The 23,163-nt window shown below is 43.8% G+C and overlaps 1 protein-coding gene across 1 annotated transcript in view; it reads right to left on the minus strand.

Moving 5' to 3' along the window:
* The window catches only part of LOC128650395 (solute carrier family 4 member 11), a 541,036-nt gene that overhangs the window by 254,059 nt on the left and 263,814 nt on the right, over positions 1–23,163 (minus strand). Inside the window, exon 6 of the mRNA XM_053704315.1 lies at positions 12,694–12,925. Within this exon, the coding sequence (XP_053560290.1) occupies positions 12,694–12,925 (232 nt within the window). The remainder of the gene's footprint in view (positions 1–12,693; positions 12,926–23,163) is intronic.

The raw sequence follows: 23,163 nt of genomic DNA on the forward strand, positions 1-23,163 counted from the left end.
CAGAATATTTATTGGAAGGAGTTTCTCCTCCTGAGTCCACGATCCCTGTGCCTTCAGGGAATTCCAGACTGCACCCCAACCTAGAAGGCTGGCATCTGTTGTTACAATTGTCCAATCTGGCCTGTGAAAGGTCATACCCTTGGACAGGTGTACCCAAGACAACCACCAGAGAAGAGAATCTCTGGTCTCTTGATCAAGATTTAGCAGAGGGGACAAATCTGTGTAATCCCCATTCCACTGACTCAGCATGCATAATTGCAGCGGTTTGAGATGAAGGCGCGCAAATGGCACTATGTCCATTGCCGCTACCATTAAGCCGATTACCTCCATACACTGAGCTACCGAAGGGTGTGGAATGGAGTGAAGAACACGGCAAGCATTTGGAAGTTTTGATAACCTGGACTCCGTCAGGTAAATTTTCATTTCTACAGAATCTATAAGAGTCCCTAAGAAGGAGACTCTTGTGAGTGGGGATAGAGAACTCTTTTCCTCGTTCACTTTCCACCCGTGCGACCTCAGAAATGCCAGAACTATCTCTGTATGAGACTTGGCAACTTGAAAGCTTGACGCCTGTATCAGGATGTCGTCTAGACACGGAGCCACCGCTATGCCTCACGGTCTTAGAACCGCCAGAAGTGAGCCCAGAACCTTTGTAAAGATTCTCGGGGTTGTAGCCAACCCGAAGGGAAGAGCTACAAATTGGTAATGCCTGTCTAGAAAGGCAAACCTTAGAAACCGATGATGATCTTTGTGAATCGGTATGTGAAGGTAGGCATCCTTTAAGTCCACTGTGGTCATGTTTGGTTTCCATTTTGAAAGATGGAACTCTGAGGAATTTAAGATCTTTAGATCCAAAATTGGTCTGAAGGTTCCCTGTTTTTTGGGAACCAAAAACAGATTTGAATAAAAACCCTGTTCTTGTTCCGTCCGCGGAACTGGATGGATCACTCCCATAACTAGGGGGTCTTGCACACAGCGTAGGAATGCCCCTTTCTTTATCTGATTTGCAGATAGCCTTGAAAGATGAAATCTCCCTTGTGGAGGGGAAGCTTTGAAGTCCAGAAGATATCCCTGAGATATGATCTCCAACGCCCAGGGATCCTGAACATCTCTTGCCCACGCCTGGGCGAAGAGAGAAAGTCTGCCCCCTACTAGATCCGTCGCCGGATAGGGGGCCGTTCCTTCATGCTGTCTTAGAGGCAGCAGCAGGCTTTCTGGCCTGCTTGCCTTTGTTCCAGGACTGGTTAGGTTTCCAGGCCTGCTTAGATTGAGCAAAAGTTCCCTCTTGTTTTGAAGCGGAGGAAGTTGATGCTGCACCTGCCTTGAAATTTCGAAAGGCACGAAAATTAGACTGTTTGGCCTTTGCTTTGGCCCTGTCCTGAGGAAGGGTGTGACCCTTACCTCCAGTAATGTCAGCAATAATTTCCTTCAAACCAGGCCCGAATAAGGTCTGCCCCTTGAAAGGAATGTTGAGTAATTTAGACTTCGAAGTCACGTCAGCTGACCAGGATTTAAGCCATAGCGCCCTACGCGCTTGGATGGCGAATCCGGAATTCTTAGCCATTAGTCAAATGAACAATGGCATCAGAAACAAATGAGTTAGCTAGCTTAAGTGTTCTAAGCTTGTCAATAATTTCAGTCAATGGAGCTGTATGGATGGCCTCTTCCAGGGCCTCAAACCAGAATGCTGCCACGGCCGTGACAGGCGCAATGCATGCAAGGGGCTGTAAAATAAAACCTTGTTGAATAAACATTTTCTTAAGGTAACCCTCCAATTTTTTATCCATTGGATCTGAAAAAGCACAACTGTCCTCAACCGGGATAGTAGTACGCTTTGCTAAAGTAGAAACTGCTCCCTCCACCTTAGGGACTGTCTGCCATAAGTCCCGTGTAGTGGCGTCTATTGGAAACATTTTTCTAAATATAAGAGGTGGGGAAAAAGGCACACCCGGTCTATCCCACTCCTTGCTAATAATTTCTGTAACCCCTAACTGTCATATCCAGTCATTCGACCGAAAACAAACAGAGAAAGGAGAAACCATAGGGTGCAGTGGTGACTGTAGTTTAATTAAAATTTAGACCTGCCTTAAAAGGACAGGGCGGGCCGTGGACTGGATACACTACAAGAGAAATAAATTTATCAGGTAAGCATAAATTATGTTTTCTCTTGTTAAGTGTATCCAGTCCACGGATCATCCATTACTTGTGGGATACCAATACCAAAGCTAAAGTACACGGATGATGGGAGGGACAAGGCAGGATTAAGCGGAAGGAACCACTGCCTGAAGAACCTTTCTCCCAAACACAGCCTCCGAAGAAGCAAAAGTATCAAATTTGTAAAATTTTGAAAAAGTGTGAAGCGAAGACCAAGTTGCAGCCTTGCAAATCTGTTCAACAGAGGCCTCATTTTTGAAGGCCCAGGTGGAAGCCACAGCTCTAGTAGAATGAGCTGTAATCCTTTCAGGGGGCTGCTGTCCAGCAGTCTCATAGGCTAGGCGTATTACGCTCCGAAGCCAAAAGGAAAGAGGTTGCCGAAGCTTTTTGACCTCTCCTCTGTCCAGAGTAAACGACAAACAGGGAAGATGTTTGACGAAAATCTTTAGTAGCTTGTAAGTAAAACTTCAAGGCACGGACTACGTCCAGATTATGTAAAAGACGTTCCTTCTTTGAAGAAGGATTAGGGCACAACGATGGAACAACAATCTCTTGATTGATATTCTTGTTAGAAACCACCTTAGGTAAAAACCCAGGTTTGGTACACAGAACTACCTTATCTGCATGAAAAATCAGATAAGGAGAATCACATTGTAAGGCAGATAGCTCAGAGACTCTCCGAGCTGAGGAAATAGCCATCAAAAACAGAACTTTCCAAGATAAAAGTTTAATATCAATGGAATGAAGGGGATCAAACGGAACTCCTTGAAGAACCTTAAGAACCAAGTTTAAGCTCCACGGGGGAGCAACAGATTTAAACACAGGCTTAATTCTAACCAAAGCCTGGCAAAATGCCTGGACGTCTGGAACCTCTGCCAGACGCTTGTGCAAAAGAATAGACAGAGCAGAAATCTGTCCCTTTAAGGAACTAGCTGATAATCCTTTGTCCAAGCCCTCTTGGAGAAAAGACAATATCTAGGAATCCTAACCATACTCCATGAGTAATTCTTGGATTCACACCAATAAAGATATTTACTCCATATCTTGTGGTAGATTTTCCTGGTAACAGACTTTCGTGCCTGTATTAAAGTATCAATGACTGACTCGGAGAAGCCACGCTTTGATAGAATCAAGCGTTCAATCTCCATGCAGTCAGTCTCAGAGAAATTAGATTTGGATGATTGAAAGGACCTTGTATCAGAAGGTCCTGTCTTAGAGGCAGAGTCCATGGTGGAAAGGATGACATATCCACTAGGTCTGCATACCAAGTCCTGCGTGGCCACGCAGGTGCTATCAGAACCACCGATGCTCTTTCCTGTCTGATTTTGGCAATCAATCCAGGGAGCAGAGGAAACGGTGGAAACACAAAAGCCAGGTTGAAGAACCAAGGCTCTGCTAGAGCATCTATCAGCGTCGCTTCTGGGTCCCTGGATCTGGATCCGTAACAAGGAAGCTTGGCGTTCTGGCGAGACGCCATGAGATCCAACTCTGGTTTGCCCCAACGATGAATCAACTGAGCAAACACCTCCGGATAGAGTTCCCACTCCCCCGGATGGAAAGTCTGACTCCTGGTTCCCCCTTGATGGTTGATGTAAGCCACAGTCATGATGTTGTCCGACTGAAATCTGATGAACCTCAGTGTTGCTAACTGAGGCCAAGCCAGAAGAGCATTGAATATCGCTCTTAACTCCAGAATATTTATTGGAAGGAGTTTCCCCTCCTGAGTCCACGATCCCTGTGCCTTCAGGGAATTCCAGACTGCACCCCAACCTAGAAGGCTAGCATCTGTTGTTACAATTGTCCAATCTGGCCTGCGAAAGGTCATACCCTTGGACAGTTGTACCCGAGACAACCACCAGAGAAGAGAATCTCTGGTCTCTTGATCCAGATTTAGCAGAGGGGACAAATCTGTGTAATCCCTATTCCACTGACTCAGCATGCATAATTGCAGCGGTCTGAGATGAAGGCGCGCAAATGGCACTATGTCCATTGCCGCTACCATTAAGCCGATTACCTCCATACACTGAGCTACCGAAGGGCACGGAATGGAGTGAAGAACACGGCAAGCATTTAGAAGTTTTGATAACCTGGACTCCGTCAGGTAAATTTTCATTTCTACAGAATCTATAGGAGTCCCTAAGAAGGAGACTCTTGTGAGTGGGGATAGAGAACTCTTTTCCTCGTTCACTTTCCACCCGTGCGACCTCAGAAATGCCAGAACTATCTCTGTATGAGACTTGGCAATTTGAAAGCTTGACACCTGTATCAGGATGTCGTCTAGATACGGAGCCACCGCTATGCCTCGCGGTCTTAGAACCGCCAGAAGTGAGCCCAGAACCTTTGTAAAGATTCTCAGGGCTGCAGCCAACCCCAAGGGAAGAGCTACAAATTGGTAATGTCTGTCTAGAAAGGCAAACCTTAGAAACCGATGATGATCCTTGTGAATCGGTATGTGAAGGTAGGCATCCTTTAAGTCCACTGTGGTCATGTACTGACCTTGTTGGATCATGGGTAGGATGGTCCGAAGAGTTTCCATTTAGAAAGATGGAACTCTGAGGAATTTGTTTAAGATCTTTAGATCCAAAATTGGTCTGAAGGTTCCCTCTTTTTTGGGAACCACAAACAGATTCGACTAAAAACCCTGTCCTTGTTCCGTCCGCGGAACTGGATGGATCACTCCCATAACTAGGAGGTCTTGCACACAGCGTAGGAATGCCTCTTTCTTTATATGATTTGCAGATAGCCTTGAAAGATGAAATCTCCCTTATGGAGGGGAAGCTTTTGAAGTCCAGAAGATATCCCTGAGATATGATCTCCAACGCCCAGGGATCCTGAACATCTCTTGCCCACGCCTGGGCGAAGAGAGAAAGTCTGCCCCCTACTAGATCCGTCACCGGATAGGGGGCCGTTCCTTCATGCTGTCTTAGAGGCAGCAGCAGGCTTTCTGGCCTGCTTGCCTTTGTTCCAGGACTGGTTAGGTTTCCAGGCCTGCTTAGATTGAGCAAAAGTTCCCTCTTGTTTTGAAGCGGAGGAAGGTGATGCTGAACCTGCCTTGAAATTTCGAAAGGCATGAAAATTAGACTGTTTGGCCTTTGCTTTGGCCCTGTCCTGAGGAAGGGTGTGACCCTTACCTCCAGTAATGTCAGAAATAATTTCCTTCAAACCAGGCCCGAATAAGGTCTGCCCCTTGAAAGGAATGTTGAGTAATTTAGACTTCGAAGTCACGTCAGCTGACCAGGATTTAAGCCATAGCGCCCTACGCTCCTGGATGGCGAATCCGGAATTCTTAGCCGTTAGTTTAGTCAAATGAACAATGGCATCAGAAACAAATGAGTTAGCTAGCTTAAGTGTTCTAAGCTTGTCAATAATTTCAGTCAATGGAGCTGTATGGATGGCCTTTTCCAGGGCCTCAAACCAGAATGCTGCCACGGCCGTGACAGGCGCAATGCATGCAAGGGGCTGTAAAATAAAACCTTGTTGAATAAACATTTTCTTAAGGTAACCCTCCAATTTTTTATCCATTGGATCTGAAAAAGCACAACTGTCCTCAACCGGGATAGTAGTACGCTTTGCTAAAGTAGAAACTGCTCCCTCCACCTTAGGGACCGTCTGCCATAAGTCCCGTGTAGTGGCGTCTATTTGGAAACATTTTTCTAAATATAGGAGGTGGGGAAAAAGGCACACCCGGACTATCCCACTCCTTGCTAATAATTTCTGTAAGCCTTTTAGGTATAGGAAAAATATCAGTACACACCGGTACCGCATAGTATTTATCCAGCCTACACAATTTCTCTGGTACTGCAACTGTGTTACAGTCATTCAGAGCAGCTAATACCTCCCCAAGCAACACACGGAGGTTCTAAAGCTTAAATTTAAAATTAGAAATCTCTGAATCAGGTTTCCCCGAATCAGAGATGTCACCCACAGACTGAAGCTCTCCGTCCTCATGATCTGCATATTGTGACGCAGTATCAGACATGGCCCTTACAGCATCTGCGCGCTCTGTATTTCTCCTAACCCCAGAGCAATCGCGCTTGCCTCTTAATTCAGGCAACCTGGATAATACCTCTGACAGGGTATTATTCATGATTGCAGCCATGTCCTGCAAGGTAATCGCTATGGGCGTCCCTGATGTAATTGGCGCCATATTAGCGTGCATCCCCTGAGCGGGAGGCGAAGGGTCTGACACGTGGGGAGAGTTAGTCGGCATAACTTCCCCCTCGTCAGAATCTTCTGGTGATATTTCTTTTATAGTTAAAGACTGATCTTTACTGTTTAAGGTGAAATCAATACATTTAGTACACATTCTCCTATGGGGCTCCACCATGGCTTTCAAACATAATGAACAAGTAGTTTCCTCTATGTCAGACATGTTTAAACAGACTAGCAATGAGACTAGCAAGCTTGGAAAACACTTTAAACAAGTTTACAAGCAATATAAAAAACGTTACTGTACCTTTAAGAAACACAAATTTTGTCAAAATTTGAAATAACAGTGAAAAAAGGCAGTTACACTAACGAAATTTTTACAGTGTATGTAACAAGTTAGCAGAGCATTGCACCCACTTGCAAATGGATGATTAACCCCTTAATACCCAAAACTGAATAATAAAAGACAAAAACAGAATTTATGTTTACCTGATAAATTACTTTCTCCAACGGTGTGTCCGGTCCACGGCGTCATCCTTACTTGTGGGATATTCTCTTCCCCAACAGGAAATGGCAAAGAGCCCAGCAAAGCTGGTCACATGATCCCTCCTAGGCTCCGCCTACCCCAGTCATTCGACCGACGTTAAGGAGGAATATTTGCATAGGAGAAACCATATGTTACCGTGGTGACTGTAGTTAAAGAAAATAAATTATCAGACCTGATTAAAAAAACCAGGGCGGGCCGTGGGCCCGACACACCCGTGGAGAAAGTAATTTATCAGGTAAACATAAATTCTGTTTTCTCCAACATAGGTGTGTCCGGTCCACGGCGTCATCCTTACTTGTGGGAACCAATACCAAAGCTTTAGGACACGGATGAAGGGAGGGAGCAAATCAGGTCACCTAAATGGAAGGCACCACGGCTTGCAAAACCTTTCTCCCAAAAATAGCCTCAGAAGAAGCAAAAGTATCAAATTTGTAAAATTTAGAAAAAGTGTGCAGTGAAGACCAAGTCGCTGCCTTACATATCTGATCAACAGAAGCCTCGTTCTTGAAGGCCCATGTGGAAGCCACAGCCCTAGTGGAGTGAGCTGTGATTCTTTCAGGAGGCTGCCGTCCGGCAGTCTCATAAGCCACTCGGATAATGCTTTTAATCCCGAAGGAGAGAGAGGTAGAAGTTGCTTTTTGACCTCTCCGTTTACCAGAATAAACAACAAACAAAGACAAAGTTTGTCTGAAATCCTTAGTAGCTGCTAAGTAAAATTTGAGAGCACGAACTACATCCAAGTTGTGCAACAAACGTTCCTTCTTTGAAACTGGATTAGGACACAAAGAAGGCACAACTATCTCCTGGTTAATGTTTTTGTTAGAAACAACTTTTGGAAGAAAACCAGGTTTAGTACGCAAAACCACCTTATCTGCATGGAACACCAGATAAGGAGAAGAACACTGCAGAGCAGATAATTCTGAAACTCTTCTAGCAGAAGAAATTGCAACCAAAAACAAAACTTTCCAAGATAATAACTTAATATCAACGGAATGTAAGGGTTCAAACGGAACCCCCTAAAGAACTGAAAGAACTAGGTTGAGACTCCAAGGAGGAGTCAAAATTTTGTAAACAGGCTTGATTCTAACCAGAGCCTGAACAAAGGCTAGAACATCTGGCACAGCTGCCAGCTTTTTGTGAAGTAACACAGACAAGGCAGAAATCTGTCCCATCAAGGAACTTGCAGATAATCCTTTTTCCAATCCTTCTCGAAGGAAGGATAGACTCTTAGGAATCTTAACCTTGTCCCAAGGGAATCCTGCAGATTCACACCAACAGATATACCAAATTATGTGGTAATTTATCTGGTTACAGGCTTTCAGGCCTGAACAAGAGTATTAATAACAGAATCTGAGAACCCTCGCTTTGATAAGATCAAGCGTTCAATCTCCAAGCAGTCAGCTGGAGTGGGTCGAACGGACCTAGAACAAGAAGGTCTCGTCTCAAAGGTAGCTTCCATGGTGGAGCCGATGACATATTCACCAGATCTGCATACCAAGTCCTGCGTGGCCACGCAGGAGCTATCAAAATCACCGACGCCCTCTCCTGATTGATCCTGGCTACCAGCCTGGGGATGAGAGGAAACGGCGGGAACACATAAGCTAGTTTGAAGGTCCAAGGTGCTACTAGTGCATCCACTAGAGCCGCCTTGGGATCCCTGGATCTGTACCCGTAGTAAGGAACTCTGAAGTTCTGACGAGAGGCCATCAGATCCATGTCTGGAATGCCCCACGGTTGAGTGACTTGGGCAAAGATTTCCGGATGGAGTTCCCACTCCCCCGGATGCAATGTCTGACGACTCAGAAAATCCGCTTCCCAATTTTCCACTCCTGGGATGTGGATAGCAGACAGGTGGCAGGAGTGAGACTCCGCCCATATAATGATTTTGTTCACTTCTTCCATCGCTAGGGAACTCCTTGTTCCCCCCTGATGGTTGATGTATGAACTTGGCCCTCGCTAGCTGAGGCCAAGCTTTGAGAGCATTGAATATCGCTCTCAGTTCCAGAATATTTATCGGTAGAAGAGATTCTACCCGAGACCAAAGACCCTGAGCTTTCAGGGATCCCCAGACCGCGCCCCAGCCCATCAGACTGGCGTCGGTCGTGACAATGACCCACTCTGGTCTGCGGAAGGTCATCCCTTGTGACAGGTTGTCCAGGGACAGCCACCAACGGAATGAGTCTCTGGTCCTCTGATTTACTTGTATCTTCGGAGACAAGTCTGAATAGTCCCCATTCCACTGACTGAGCATGAACAGTTGTAATGGTCTTAGATGAATGCGCACAAAAGGAACTATGTCCATTGCCGCTACCATCAAACCTATCACTTCCATGCACTGCGCTATGGAAGGAAGAGGAACGGAATGAAGTATCCGACAAGAGTCTAGAAGTTTTGTTTTTCTGGCTTCTGTCAGAAAAATCCTCATTTCTAAGGAGTCTATTATAGTTCCCAAGAAGGGAACCCTCGTTGACGGAGATAGAGAACTCTTTTCCACGTTCACTTTCCATCCGTGAGATCTGAGAAAGGCCAGGACAATGTCCGTGTGAGCCTTTACTTGAGGAAGGGACGACGCTCGTATCAGAATGTCGTCCAAGTAAGGTACTACAGCAATGCCCCTTGGTCTTAGCACCGCCAGAAGGGACCCTAGTACCTATGAGAAAATCCTAGGAGCAGTGGCTAATCCGAAAGAAAACGCCACGAACTGGAAATGCTTGTCCAGGAATTCAAACCTTAGGAACCGATGATGTTCCTTGTGGATAGGAATATGTAGATACGCATCCTTGAAATCCACCTTGGTCATGAATTGACCTTCCTGGATGGAAGGAAGGAGTGTTCGAATGGTTTCCATCTTGAACGATGGAACCTTGAGAAACTTGTTCAAGATCTTGAGATCTAAGATTGGTCTGAACGTTCCCTCTTTTTTGGGAACTATGAACAGATTGGAGTAGAACCCCATCCCTTGTTCTCCTAATGGAACAGGATGAATCACTCCCATTTTTAGCAGGTCTTCTACCCAATGTAAGAATGCCTGTCTTCTTATGTGGTCTGAAGACAACTGAGACCTGTGGAACCTCCCCCTTGGAGGAAGCCCCTTGAACTCCAGAGAATAACCTTGGGAGACTATTTCTAGCGCCCAAGGATCCAGAACATCTCTTGCCCCAGCCTGAGCGAAGAGAGAGAGTCTGCCCCCCACCAGATCCGGTCCCGGATCGGGGGCCCGCATTTCATGCTGTCTTGGTAGCAGTGGCAGGTTTCCTGGCCTGCTTTCCTTTGTTCCAGCCTTGCATAGGTCTCCAGGCTGGATTGGCTTGAGAAGTATTACCTTCCTGCTTAGAGGACGTAGCCCTTGGGGCTGATCCGTTTCTGCGAAAGGGACGAAACTTAGGTTTATTTTTGGTCTTGAAAAGACCTATCCTGAGGAAGGGCGTGGCCCTTGCCCCCAGTGATATCAGAGATAATCTCTTTCAAGTCAGGGCCAAAGAGTGTTTTCCCCTTGAAAGGAATGTCAAGCAATTTGTTCTTGTCTTAAAGCCTTAAAAGTATTGCACACCAAATTTGGAAGCTTTAACCCTTAAAATAACGGAACCGGAGCCGTTTTTATATTTAACCCCTTTACAGTCCCTGGAATCTGCTTTGCTGAGACCCAACCAAGCCCAAAGGGGAATACGATACCAAATGATGCCTTCAGAAAGACTTTTCTATGTATCAGAGCTCCACACACATGCAGCTGCATGCCATGCTGTCCTCAAAAACAAGTGCGCCATACCGGCGCGAAAATGAGGCTCTGACTATGATTAGGGAAAGCCCCTAAAGAATAAGGTGTCAAAAACAGTGCCTGCCGATATAATCATATCAAAATACCCAGAATAAATGATTCCTCAAGGCTAAATATGTGTTAATAATGAATCGATTTAGCCCAGAAAAAGTCTACAGTCTTAATAAGCCCTTGTGAAGCCCTTATTTACTATTTTAATAAACATGGCTTACCGGATCCCATAGGGAAAATGACAGCTTCCAGCATTACATCGTCTTGTTAGAATGTGTCATACCTCAAGCAGTAAGAGACTGCACACTGTTCCCCCAACTGAAGTTAATTGCTCTCAACAGTCCTGTGTGGAACAGCCATGGATTTTAGTTACGGTGCTAAAATCATTTTCCTCATACAAACAGAAATCTTCATCTCTTTTCTGTTTCTAAGTAAATAGTACATACCAGCACTATTTTAAAATAACAAACTCTTGATTGAATAATAAAAACTACAGTTAAACACTAAAAAACTCTAAGCCATCTCCGTGGAGATGTTGCCTGTACAACGGCAAAGAGAATGACTGGGGTAGGCGGAGCCTAGGAGGGATCATGTGACCAGCTTTGCTGGGCTCTTTGCCATTTCCTGTTGGGGAAGAGAATATCCCACAAGTAAGGATGACGCCGTGGACCGGACACACCTATGTTGGAGAAAACGGTTTTTTTTTTTGGGGGGGGGGGGGGGTTTTCAGTCACAACAACTGCCACAGCCCTACTGTGGCTTTTTACCTCCCTCAAAAACGACTTTGAAGCCTTTTGAGCCCTCCAGAGAAGTCCTGGAACATGCAGGAAGAAGCTGGATGTCTGTGTCTGTATTTTTAGCTGCACAGAAAAGCACTAAAAAAAGGCCCCTCCCACTCATATTACAACAGTGGAAAGCCTAAGGAAACTGTTTCTAGGCAGAATTCAAGCCAGCCATGTGGAAAAAAACTAGGCCCCAATAAATTTTATCACCAAATACATATAAAAACGATTAAACATGCAAGCAAACGTTTTATATTACATTTTTATAAGAGTATGTATCTCTATTAATAAGCCTCATACCAGTCGCTATTAAATCACTGCATTTAAGGCTTTACTTACATTAGTTCGGTATCAGCACCATTTTCTAGCAAATTCCATCCCTAGAAAAATATTAACTGCACATACCTTATTGCAGGAAAACCTGCACGCCATTCCCTCTCTGAAGTTACCTCACTCCTCAGAAAATGTGAGAACAGCCATGGATCTTAGTTACTTCTGCTAAGATCATAGAAAACGCAGGCAGATTCTTCTTCTAAATACTGCCTGAGATAAACAGTACACTCCGGCACCATTTAAAAATAAACTTTTGATTGAAGAATAAACTAAGTATAAAACACCACACTCCTCTTACGACCTCCATCTTGGTTGAGGCTTGCAAGAGAATGACTGGATATGACAGTTAGGGGAGGAGCTATATAGCAGCTCTGCTGTGGGTGATCCTCTTGCAACTTCCTGTTGGGAAGGAGAATATCCCACAAGTAATGGATGATCCGTGGACTGGATACACTTAACAAGAGAAATGGGCCTAGATCAATATTTTGGGTTGTCTACTAAAAAAAAAATATATACATGTCAAGAGATATTCAGGGATTCCTGACTGATATCAGTGTTCCAATGTAACTATCTCTAATTTTGAAGAAAAAAAAATATAGTTTGGAAATAGTAAAGTAGCTGTGCGGTAAATCCGGCTTGGCGCCCATGGGAGCCGGATTTACCGCACGGCTATTGGCTAAGAGGTGAAAAAGTCACCTCTTAGCCAATTTTTTTTTTTTTTTTGCCGTGGGCTGCTGTACAAGGTAAAAACTGCGATTGATTGAATCAAATAAAGGATCTTTCTACATGAAGTATTTTATACTTCATGAATGAAAGTCCCCTCTATTTGCTTCAATAGTAAATCCTAGCATTTTACAAACGCTAGGATTTACTTTCACTTTATTTGCACAATATAAACACATGAACACAGAAACAAAACAAATTAAAAACACAAGTCATACAACCATAGCGAGGGGTCTCACCATTTCCTTCCCTGGGAGCCCCAGAATCAGTAAATAAAGTGCTCATGATTTTGTCAAAGTTACAGGTGGGCTCTGCATTCTCTGGGTCTTCCACAAAGTGCTTAAGCATCTCCCGAAGGACGTCATCCAAAGAGGTTGCTGTCTCATCCAGAATGATGCTAGCTTTGGCAAGGAAGCCATCCAAGTCCCGATGTGCCCGGACCTCTTCCTCAAAATTCTTTAACTTCAGGTACTGGACAATTTAAGGAACAAAAAGCGGTTAAGTTATCAAGTGAGAAACAGAGCTAAATGGCCTTGTAAAGAATTTGTTAAAACAATAATACATCAACTATACTTAATGGAGAAGAAACCCTTTTTACAGAATATGGAGTCGTTAACAATTTAACCTCCCTTAGCATGTATTTTTAACGTGATTTTCATCCAGGGTATACCGAAACACTTCAGGAGAAGAGTGTTAAAGGAACAGTCTACATCAGAATTTGTATTGTTTTAAAAACATAAAATTATGCTTACCTGATAATTTCATTTTCTTCAGACAGAGAGAGTCCACAGCTGCATTCATTACTTTTGGGAATTCAGAACCTGGCCACCAGGAGGAGGCAAAGACACCCCAGCCAAAGGCCCAAATACCTCTCCCACTTCCCCCATCCCCCATTCATTCTGCCGAGGAACAAGGAACAGTAGAAGAAGCATAGGGTGAAAAAGGTGCCAGAAGAATAAAAATAACCGATGCCCTCCGTCTGAAGAAAATGAAATTATCAGGTAAGCATAATTTATGTTTTTCTTCATAAAAAGTAAGAGTCCACTATTGGGAAAACAATACCCAAGCTATAGAGGACACTGAATGCTAAAATGGGAGGGTACAAAAGGCGGCCCATTCTGAGGGCACTAGGCCTAAAAAACCCTACTCCAGAAAAACCCAGCTTTTTCCAAAACCGAGAAAGAAACCTTGAAAAAAGCCTAAGCACACTGACTCACAGATAGTCCATAAGCCTTGTTAGAGACTGCAGGAACTAGACTCAACTGAGCCAACAGCCTCCAAGAGACACCATCAACCGCCAGTCGGTCTCAAACAACCAACCCTTTACTAGAGAAAGGGATCAAACAGCCGTATACTCTGAAAATGAGAAAGACACTGAGAGGACATCCATCAAGGATTCCAGAGAATCCTAAATGGGGCACAACAAAAACCCTAAGTAGGGCCCAAACGAGCCTCAAAGAGCGCAGGGCGAAAAACCCAGAGACCAAGCCAACCGAGACCCAACCAGTCTCGTAGAATAAAGGAAGGAAACACCCAACCCTAGTTACTCAAAATCCACGGGATCAAGACCCAGAGATTGAAAAAGAGAAGAAAATCTTCCCTAACCAAAGTGCATACACACCCTAGAAGGTAACTGAAGACAAAAACCCCAGAAACTGTTAAGGACAGCTCAAAATATCCAAATATTGAAAAAGAACCTTAAACCTCTGCAGTAACTCAGATAGGGAAACTTCTGACGGCAACCCCTGAAGAGTCAGAAATCCTAAACGTGGAAAAGAAGCAGAGCCCCTCAAGAAGGGCACATCAAAACTCGAGGATGAAATTTGCAGAGCAACAGATCTCAAATCCTGCTCCAACGCCCGACTAGCCCAAGCGACAGGCATGTCTGATAGACAGGGGTAACAAAACAACCCCAACCCAACAGGACTCAGGTGTGCTAGCACACATTCAAGGTGCAAATCGCTGCAGCTGGTTTCAAACTGCAAACCTTCCGCTAGCTAGTCAGCTAAGCTGACCATCAGGCTACTACAGCTGGCCCAACCCTTTCGCTCTTTCAAACATAAGGCATTTGCAAAATAGATCTTAAAAAAAGACTTGGCATAACTGTCTTTGACAGTCTCGACCCGGAGAGTCTACTATCCAAACAGCTGGTCAAACAGCTCCAAGAACAAGTGCACATGCTCCAAGAACAAGTGCTTTAACAAGAGCTTGAGAGAGGCCCGAAAACACGACTCTTAGAGTAAAAAGCTGCCACACTAACTCGTGTGCCCAAAAGACGACGCTCCTTCTGCCCCAAGGCAGGACCACAATCAAATTGAATGTATGTATGTATGTATTAGGTACTTGTAAAGCACGGCTAATCACCTGTAACGGTCTCAAGGCGCTGCTAATTTTTATCAACCTCAGAAGGATGAAAGGCTGAGTGGACCTCACCGGGGATCGAACCTGCAACCCTTGGGTTGCTACAAAGCTCAGTCACAGTGCCTTAGCATTCTGACCTATCTGTCTGGCTAAATTGTCATGCAGAGTGAGGGAAAAATCAGCTGTAAATGGATTCAAACTCCCTCTGGTGGCTAAGCCATCTACAGGACCACTAGCGCTAGCCGTCTCCAGAGAGAGGAAACCCCATTGCTGAAGAAAACAATCTCCCCCCCTAAAGGGGAGGGCCCATATAAAAAAAAAGGCATGCATGCCCACAAGGACATGAAAGCCATAGGCTAATCAGTCAAAGACTGAATGAAGATCATCCAGATCACCACTGATGATGCAACAGTGAACAACTCCCTGTAAGAAAGGAGCACACTCCTAATAACAAAACAGCACCCGTTGGAAACTGGGTCGTCCTAAACCAGTCTACAGGATCATAAGTCCATAAAGATCCGACATAAGGACCTTAGAACTGGAAACCAGACCAAAGGGAAGAGAACGACCCTAGCAGAAGACCAACTCCCCACCAACAAGGTGCTAGGTCATAGTCACTCTAGAGCCCAAAGGCCCCAAGGACTACCTTCACTAAGTCCAAAGCTAAGGGAAAGCAGACAAACAACTAGTCTCCATAATCTCACATTAACCTTCTGGAGTACCACCCCAAGGAAGAAGAATGCTGAGCATCCCCGAATCTAGGCGGAACATCCCCTAAGCGAAAGCTAGGAAGGAGGAGACAACTGTTCATCAACCCTGATATGGGACTATGAACTCCCGGGCCTCAACTTCTGCCAAGGAAAACTGGTCCAAACAGCCTCAACACAAAGGAAGAGACCTCCAGAGGGAATAAGTCCCAAAAAGGACAGTCCAAAGGAACCTTGAAAGGCAAGACCACCAGGAACTGGCTGCATGAAGGACCTAAAAACCTTAAACTTCTAACCCACAACTGGAAGGAGACACTCTGGAACCAACAGAGTATATTGTAGCGGATCTCAAAAGAGTCCTGGCCATTAGTTTGAAAGGCTAATGAGGACCAAACACAAGCTTCCATGCCCCTAGACAAACTACGGACCATCAAATCCTCTAGGAATGCTAGCTGAAACTTGTAAAACAAAAACAAATAATAGTGGGAACCACTCTGCGCCCTAACCGGACCAGCCAGGCATAGCAGGCGCCACGTGTCTGAAATAGACCTTAAAAAAGAAGGATTTGTACCCAGTCAGGACCAGCCTGAAGCCAAGGGCCCAATCGACAAGACCACACATTCACCCCCTAAGAAGGAGCGATAACAACAGACAAACATAGGACTAAAACTTATCCTCATGAACCAACTTTCGTAAAAGTAAGCAGTGCGATTACAAAATCGCGATCATCGATTCAAGAGAAGAAAATTTTCAAAGGGAATATTATAACCAACATTAGCTTTAAACCAAATCAAATCCATCCTAACCGGATATAAAATAAAAGATAAGGCAACCCCTAAGTTATCGCCCAGGAAGAACAGACACTCCCGCAGGACTAGCCCAACAAGAAACCGAGTCTTCCAAGTTTAGAACTGGAAAGATACTCAAAAAACAAGACTATAAGAAGATTACTTCATCCCCTTATGTCTAATTCTGCATGCTATTTGCATTGGAAGACTCATGATCCACCACCCCATTAAGTGGGGGATCCTCCAGTAACGCCAAAATGTGTGTCAGTAGAACACGAAGATGCGCCAGTCAATAGCAAAAAGCATAACTTAAACCTGCCGGGGCAAACATAGACCCTGGCCCCGAAGGTTGACCCCCTGAAGCCTCAGGGACAGTCCCTCCCCCAGATGGCTGAACTGGACCAGGCGATCCCATGCCTGACTAACCCTGGTTAACGGAACACGGACAATATCTTAAACACACTCTTGGGAGATGTAAATGCGCCAGCACCAAGGATATGGCCATGCGGACCCGTGTCGTAACCTCCGGAGGAAACAGGCCATCCTCCAGAGAAGGATAAGCCGTGTTTGGGTTACCTGCATGCGTAGTAAGAGTTGGTTGTAGGGAACCCGTCTTGCGGGAAGCAGAATTCCCCGCGGCAGATGGCTCAGCGGGCCCCTAGTTCCCCGATCCCGAGGAACGGAGCACTCTAAAACGGCATTCGGAACATAACTGATGGACATGTATCACCCGGACCAATTCATATTCTTCACAAGAAGTAGAATCAGAATCAGAGACATCCGTCTCCAAAAAATCTGAATCCTCCATAACTGGGAAATTGATAAAAAAAAAATGGACCAATAAGAAAAATGTAAACGGCACCTTACACACCCAAATGCTGGGGCACTCACCACCTCCTATGAACCAGACACCAGCGAAAAATAATTTCTCTGTTGCCACACGGTCAGGAATGCAGAAATGGAGAGCCCAAAATGTGACCATGCCCAGTCACAAGGTGTACCATGCAGTCCAAGAAAAAGTGCGCCCGACCAAAAAGTGCGCTGTGTCACTTGCATTAGGCCGTTATGTTCCGAAATTGCCATGAGCCCAATTATCACTACACATTAGCAGACAGAATCACATAAAAAACATGATTAACCCCCCCCCCCCCCCCCATTCAATAATCCCCCTCAGGAGATATTAACCCTTGATTCCAAGATACAAAAGGAGTCTCACTGAGACCCTGTATTTAAGTTAATCCTGCAAGGCTGTAGCCCCAAGAATAAACTGTTATATTTATTACAAAATATCCATGATGAAAATAAAATGAAACAATCTTACCGGAATCTGCGCTGTGGAATAGGAACACGGCCCATCAAGTGTGACAGATAGTGGCGTCGCTTCTCCCATGAACTTGAGAGAAGAAAGCAGGCAGCGAAACTCATCAACGCCGATTGCTTGTGGAGTTGTTAATCTGAGTCAGGATGGTTTCGCAGGAAGACTCTCCCTGCTTCTCTGGATTCTAACTTTCACCCATGCTCTCACTGAGACTGACAGGACTACTTAAAACTCCAGTCCCATGCCAAAGACTACTAACCTCCATAAAAGACACCACCCTCCTGGGACAAAAGGCAAAGAATGACTGGGGGATGGGGGAAATGGGAGAGGTATTTGGGCCTTTGGCTGGGGTGTATTTGCCTCCTCCTGGTGGCCAGGTTCTGAATTCCCAAAAGTATTGAATGCAGCTGTGGACTCTCTCCGTTTATGAAGGAAAGATATATAAATCCCTTTATTATTCTACTATTACTTTATTCCCTAGTTCTGCACAACCAACATGGTTATATTAATACACTTTTTACTTCTCTGATTACCTTGTATCTAAGCCTCTGCAAACTGCCCCCTTATTTCAGTTCTATTGACAGACTTGCATTTTAGCCAATCAGTGATGGCTCCTAGGTAACTCCACATGCGTAAGCACAGTGTTATCTATATGACATACTAGAACTAACACGCTCTAGTGGTGCATTCAGATAAGAGACGGCCTTCAAGAAATTAGCATATGAACCTCCTAGGTTTAGCCTTCAACTAAGAATACCAAGCGAACAAAGTAAAATTGGTGATAAAAAGTAAATTGGAAAGTTGTTTAAAATGACATGCCCTATCTGAATCATGAAAGTTTATTTTGGACTAGACTGTCCCTTGTGTCCAAGCTGGCAATAAACTGCTAAAAAAAAATTCTCACCGGCGGTATAGCACTAGTGGCAGAAATGTGTCAGTAACCAATGGGAAGAACATCCCTATACAAACAAAAACGTGCATGTCACTTTGGCCAAGTGTTCTACTAGCCCCTACTATATATTCTAACATGAGACAGTTTGATACGTATTGCCGTTAAAGCTTTGTGTCACTTTGGCCAAGTGTTCTACTAGCCCCTACTATATATTCTAACATGAGACAGTTTGATACGTATTGCCGTTAAAGCTTTGTGGTACTTTGGCCAAGTGTTCCACCCCTTCCCTTACATGTTCGCAGCCCGCAGAAAAATAGGGCAGAGGGTGAAAACATACTAAACAGCTTGTGTTATGTTTCTTAAACATTATTTTAAAGAAGGTTTGTAATATTTGTGCAATAATAAACTGTGCTGCTTCATATGAGCACTTAAATAGTGCACAAATACTCACATATAATCACTGTGTCTAAAAATGGGTTAAACACATAGTTAAAGGAGCCTGAAACTCCAAACAGTTATAAAAAAAAAATCTAATTTTGATATCCTTTGCTGAAGGAGCATCAATGCACAAATGGGAGTAGCTGAACACATCGAGTGAGCAAATTAAAACTGTACAGCCACCAATCAGCAGCTATCTCCCAGTAGTGCATTGCAGCTCCTAAGTCTGCCTAGCTACGCTTTCCAGCAAATGATACCAAGAGAACAAAGCAAATTAGATAAAAGAAGTAAAATTGGAAAGTTGTTTAAAACTGCATGCTAAATATGTATCATGAAAGTTAGACTTTACAGTTACTAACTTTGAGTAGCTCAAGAACAGCTGAGCAGCTACTTTGGTGTGGAATTGTGTTCATCATCCAAAAAGGAGGTAAATGGGAATTACGCTTCAAAAGTCCACAATGCAATTTATGAAGAATATTAACCGTTTAGCTGCAGAACAACAAAAAGGTTGTAGCCAGCTAAGAAAACTGGATGCAATAGTCTGCAACTAAATCAGTGGTCTGTTTATTTGAAAATGTGTTACCTAGTTTTACTCTTAAACAAAACGCCAAGAGACAAAAGCAAATTTGACAATAGAAGTAAATGGGAAGGTTGTGTAAAACTGCCTGCTCTATCTGAATCATGAACATATTTTTTTTTCACTTTACTTTTTTTTAACTTTACAATTAACCACATAAAAGTGACGGTAAACTCTCTCCTTGATCAAACAGATCTGGAATGTTAATGATATTTAGTTGGAGTTTATCAGTTGTAATTAGGGTTGCCAGGTGTCCGGTATTTGACCGGATAGTCTGGTTTTTCAACCAGCTGCCCGGTAAAATTTGTGGAGAAAAATCGGACCACAGGGAGCTAAAATCTCAGGCCAACTTTTTGGCTTACTCATGTCCTGGCAGCTCTCCTGAACCCAATGACCACTGCAAATCACAGCAGAGTAAATATACCGGGTATACTAATTAACGTTGGCAGGGTTGGTGGACCGTGGAGTAGTAGGGAGGGGAATCGTGCCATGCACTAGCAGCATGCAGTCTTATTTGTCTTGTGTACTGCTCTGTACTGGGAAGAGGTGGGCGTTTCCTCTTAGGTGTGCGCACGCAGCCAATAGAGTGCACATGCCTTTTAGAGGTTTGCACAGTCAGTGCAGAGGGATAGCAAGTCAGCCAGGCATTCCATCTGCAATGTGTGAAGACTTTCTAATGCTGTTGAAGGAGTTTCTTGTATCGTTTCTGGGGGCAAAGTGGTAGATGTGGGCGAAGCCATAAATATAGAGCTTTCTGATGACAAAGAAAAATGTGTGGACTGTGCATTTATTTATTATTTTTGGTCCCTGTGTTAGATTATTGCTTAGAAATAAATGGCCCCACCCCCAGCCTTCCTAATATTGTTTTGCAGCTTCACAGACGGTTATTATTTGTAAACTGCAGTCACCTCCCCCTCCTCACTGCCCCAGTGCGGAGCTGACACTTGCAGACTGCGCAGTCCACGGAAGGCAATGGGCAAGGATAAGAGGCTTCTGCACCAAGTGAGGTTTGTTTTATGCTTAAAACTTGTTACTGAAACTATAGGCTTTCTACATTAATTAACCCCTTAATGACCACAATGTACCCTGTATGTCACTGGTCCTTAAGTGTTTTTTCAGGACATAATAGCACAAGTCTAGCAAGAACACGCTATTAATGCCCTCCCTCCAGAAGGCTTTGTGGAATAGAGCAGTCTCAACGCTGGTGGCAAGACCGCGCTATAAAACAATCAAGTCCTAAAAAAAGGCCAGCGACATACAGGGTACGTCGCTGGTCCTTAAGGGGTTAAAAACAGATTGAGTGATTTGCTTATTTTAATTTCCAAAAGATTTGTTTTGTTGATTTTCAGATTTTATTTTTGATTACAGAAAATAATAAAGGTTCTTTGCAGAGACTAGTACAGGTCCTTAATGTTGCTGTTCTGAATGTATGTACAGTATTTAGCTTGTTAACTTACTTGTGCAGGTTCCCTCCAATGCCTACTGTTTTAAGTTGTAATCTTTCCCGTTTACATTATGAAATACAGCTTCTCATTGGCTGTTTAATCTGACATCTTTCTATGCCCACTTCCTTTTTCTTTTGCTTTCTTTAACTGCACTGGAAGTTTAGTGAAAAGTGGTGAGTTCAAACTGGTGTGCGTATGTGACTATGTGTGTAACTGTGTGTGTGTGACAGTGTGTGTATCTGTATGTGTGACAGTGTGTGTGTGTGTATGTAACTGTATTTGTAACCGTGTTTATGTGTGTAACTGTATGTGTGACAGTGTTTATGTGTGTATCTGTATGTGTGACAGTGTGTGTGTGTGTGTGTTTATGTGTGTAACTGTATGTGTGACAGTGTTTATGTGTGTAACTGTATGTGTGACAGTGTGTGTGTGTGTGTGTAACTGTATGTGTGACAGTGTTTATGTGTGTAACTGTATGTGTGACAGTGTGTGTATCTAACTGTATATGTGACAGTGTGTGTATCTAACTGTATGTGTGACAGTGTGTGTATCTAACTGTATGTGTGACAGTGTTTGTGTGTGTAACTGTATTTGTGTGTGTAACTGTATGTGTGACAGTGTGTGTAACTGTATGTGTGACAGTGTGTGCGTGTAACTATATGTGACGCTGTGTGTATATGTATGTGTGACAGTGTGTGTGTATGTAACTGTATGTGTGACGGTGTTTGTGTAACTGTATGTGTGACAGTGTTTGTGTAACTGTATGTGTGACAGTATGTGTGACAGTGTGTGTGTGTATGTAACTGTATGTGTGACAGTGTGTGTGTGTATGTAACTGTATGTGTGACAGTGTGTGTGTATGTAACTGTATGTGTGACAGTGTTTGTGTATGTAACTGTATGTGTGACAGTGTTTGTGTAACTGTATGTGTGACAGTGTTTGTGTAACTGTATGTGTGACAGTGTTTGTGTAACTGTATGTGTAACAGTGCTTGTGTAACTGTATGTGTGACAGTGCTTGTGTAACTGTATGTGTGACAGTGTTTGTGTAACTGTATGTGTGACAGTGTTTGTGTAACTGTATGTGTGACAGTGCCTGTGTAACTGTATGTGTGACAGTGCCTGTGTAACTGTATGTGTGACAGTGTTTGTGTAACTGTATGTGTGACAGTGTTTGTGTAACTGTAAGTGTGACAGTGTTTGTGTAACTGTATGTGTGACAGTATGTGTGACAGTGTGTGTGTGTGTATGTAACTGTATGTGTGATAGTGTGTGTGTGTGTATGTAACTGTATGTGTGACAGTGTGTGTGTATGTAACTGTATGTGTGACAGTGTTTGTGTAACTGTATGTGTGACAGTGTTTGTGTAACTGTATGTGTGACAGTGCTTGTGTAACTGTATGTGTGACAGTGCTTGTGTAACTGTATGTGTGACAGTGCTTGTGTAACTGTATGTGTGACAGTGCTTGTGTAACTGTATGTGTGACAGTGCTTGTGTAACTGTATGTGTGACAGTGTTTGTGTAACTGTATGTGTGACAGTGTTTGTGTAACTGTATGTGTAACAATGTGTGTGTAACAGTATGTGTGACAGTGTGCGTATGTGACTATGTGTGTGTGTAACTGTGTACGTGACTGTGTATAACTGTGTGTGTGACAGTATGTGTGTATGTAACTGTATGTGTGACAGTATGTGTGACATTGTGTGTGTGACTATGTGTGTGTAACTGTGTGTGTGACAGTATGTGTGTATGTAACTATGTGTGACAGTGTGTGTATGTGACTATGTGTGTGTAACTGTGTGTGACAGTGTGTGTATGTGACTATGTGTGTGTAACTGTGTGTGACAGTATGTTTGTATGTAACTATGTGTGACAGTGGGTGTGTGTGTGACTATGTGTGTGACAGTATGTGTGTATGTAACTATGTGTGTGTAACTGTGTGTGACAGTATGTGTGTATGTAACTGTATGTGTGACTGTGTGTATGTAGCTATATGTGACAGTGTGTGTATATGTATGTGTGTGTGTATGTAACTGTATGTGTGACAGCGTTTGTGTAACTGTATGTGTGACAGTGTGTGTGTAACTGTATGTGTGACAGTGTGTGTGTGTGTATGTGACTATGTGTGACAGTGTGTGTATCTGTATGTGTGACAGTGTTTGCGTAACTATGTGTGACAGTGT

The sequence above is a fragment of the Bombina bombina genome, chromosome 2 (assembly GCF_027579735.1).
Source record: "Bombina bombina isolate aBomBom1 chromosome 2, aBomBom1.pri, whole genome shotgun sequence".
In the NCBI taxonomy this organism is placed as follows: Eukaryota; Metazoa; Chordata; class Amphibia; order Anura; family Bombinatoridae; genus Bombina; species Bombina bombina.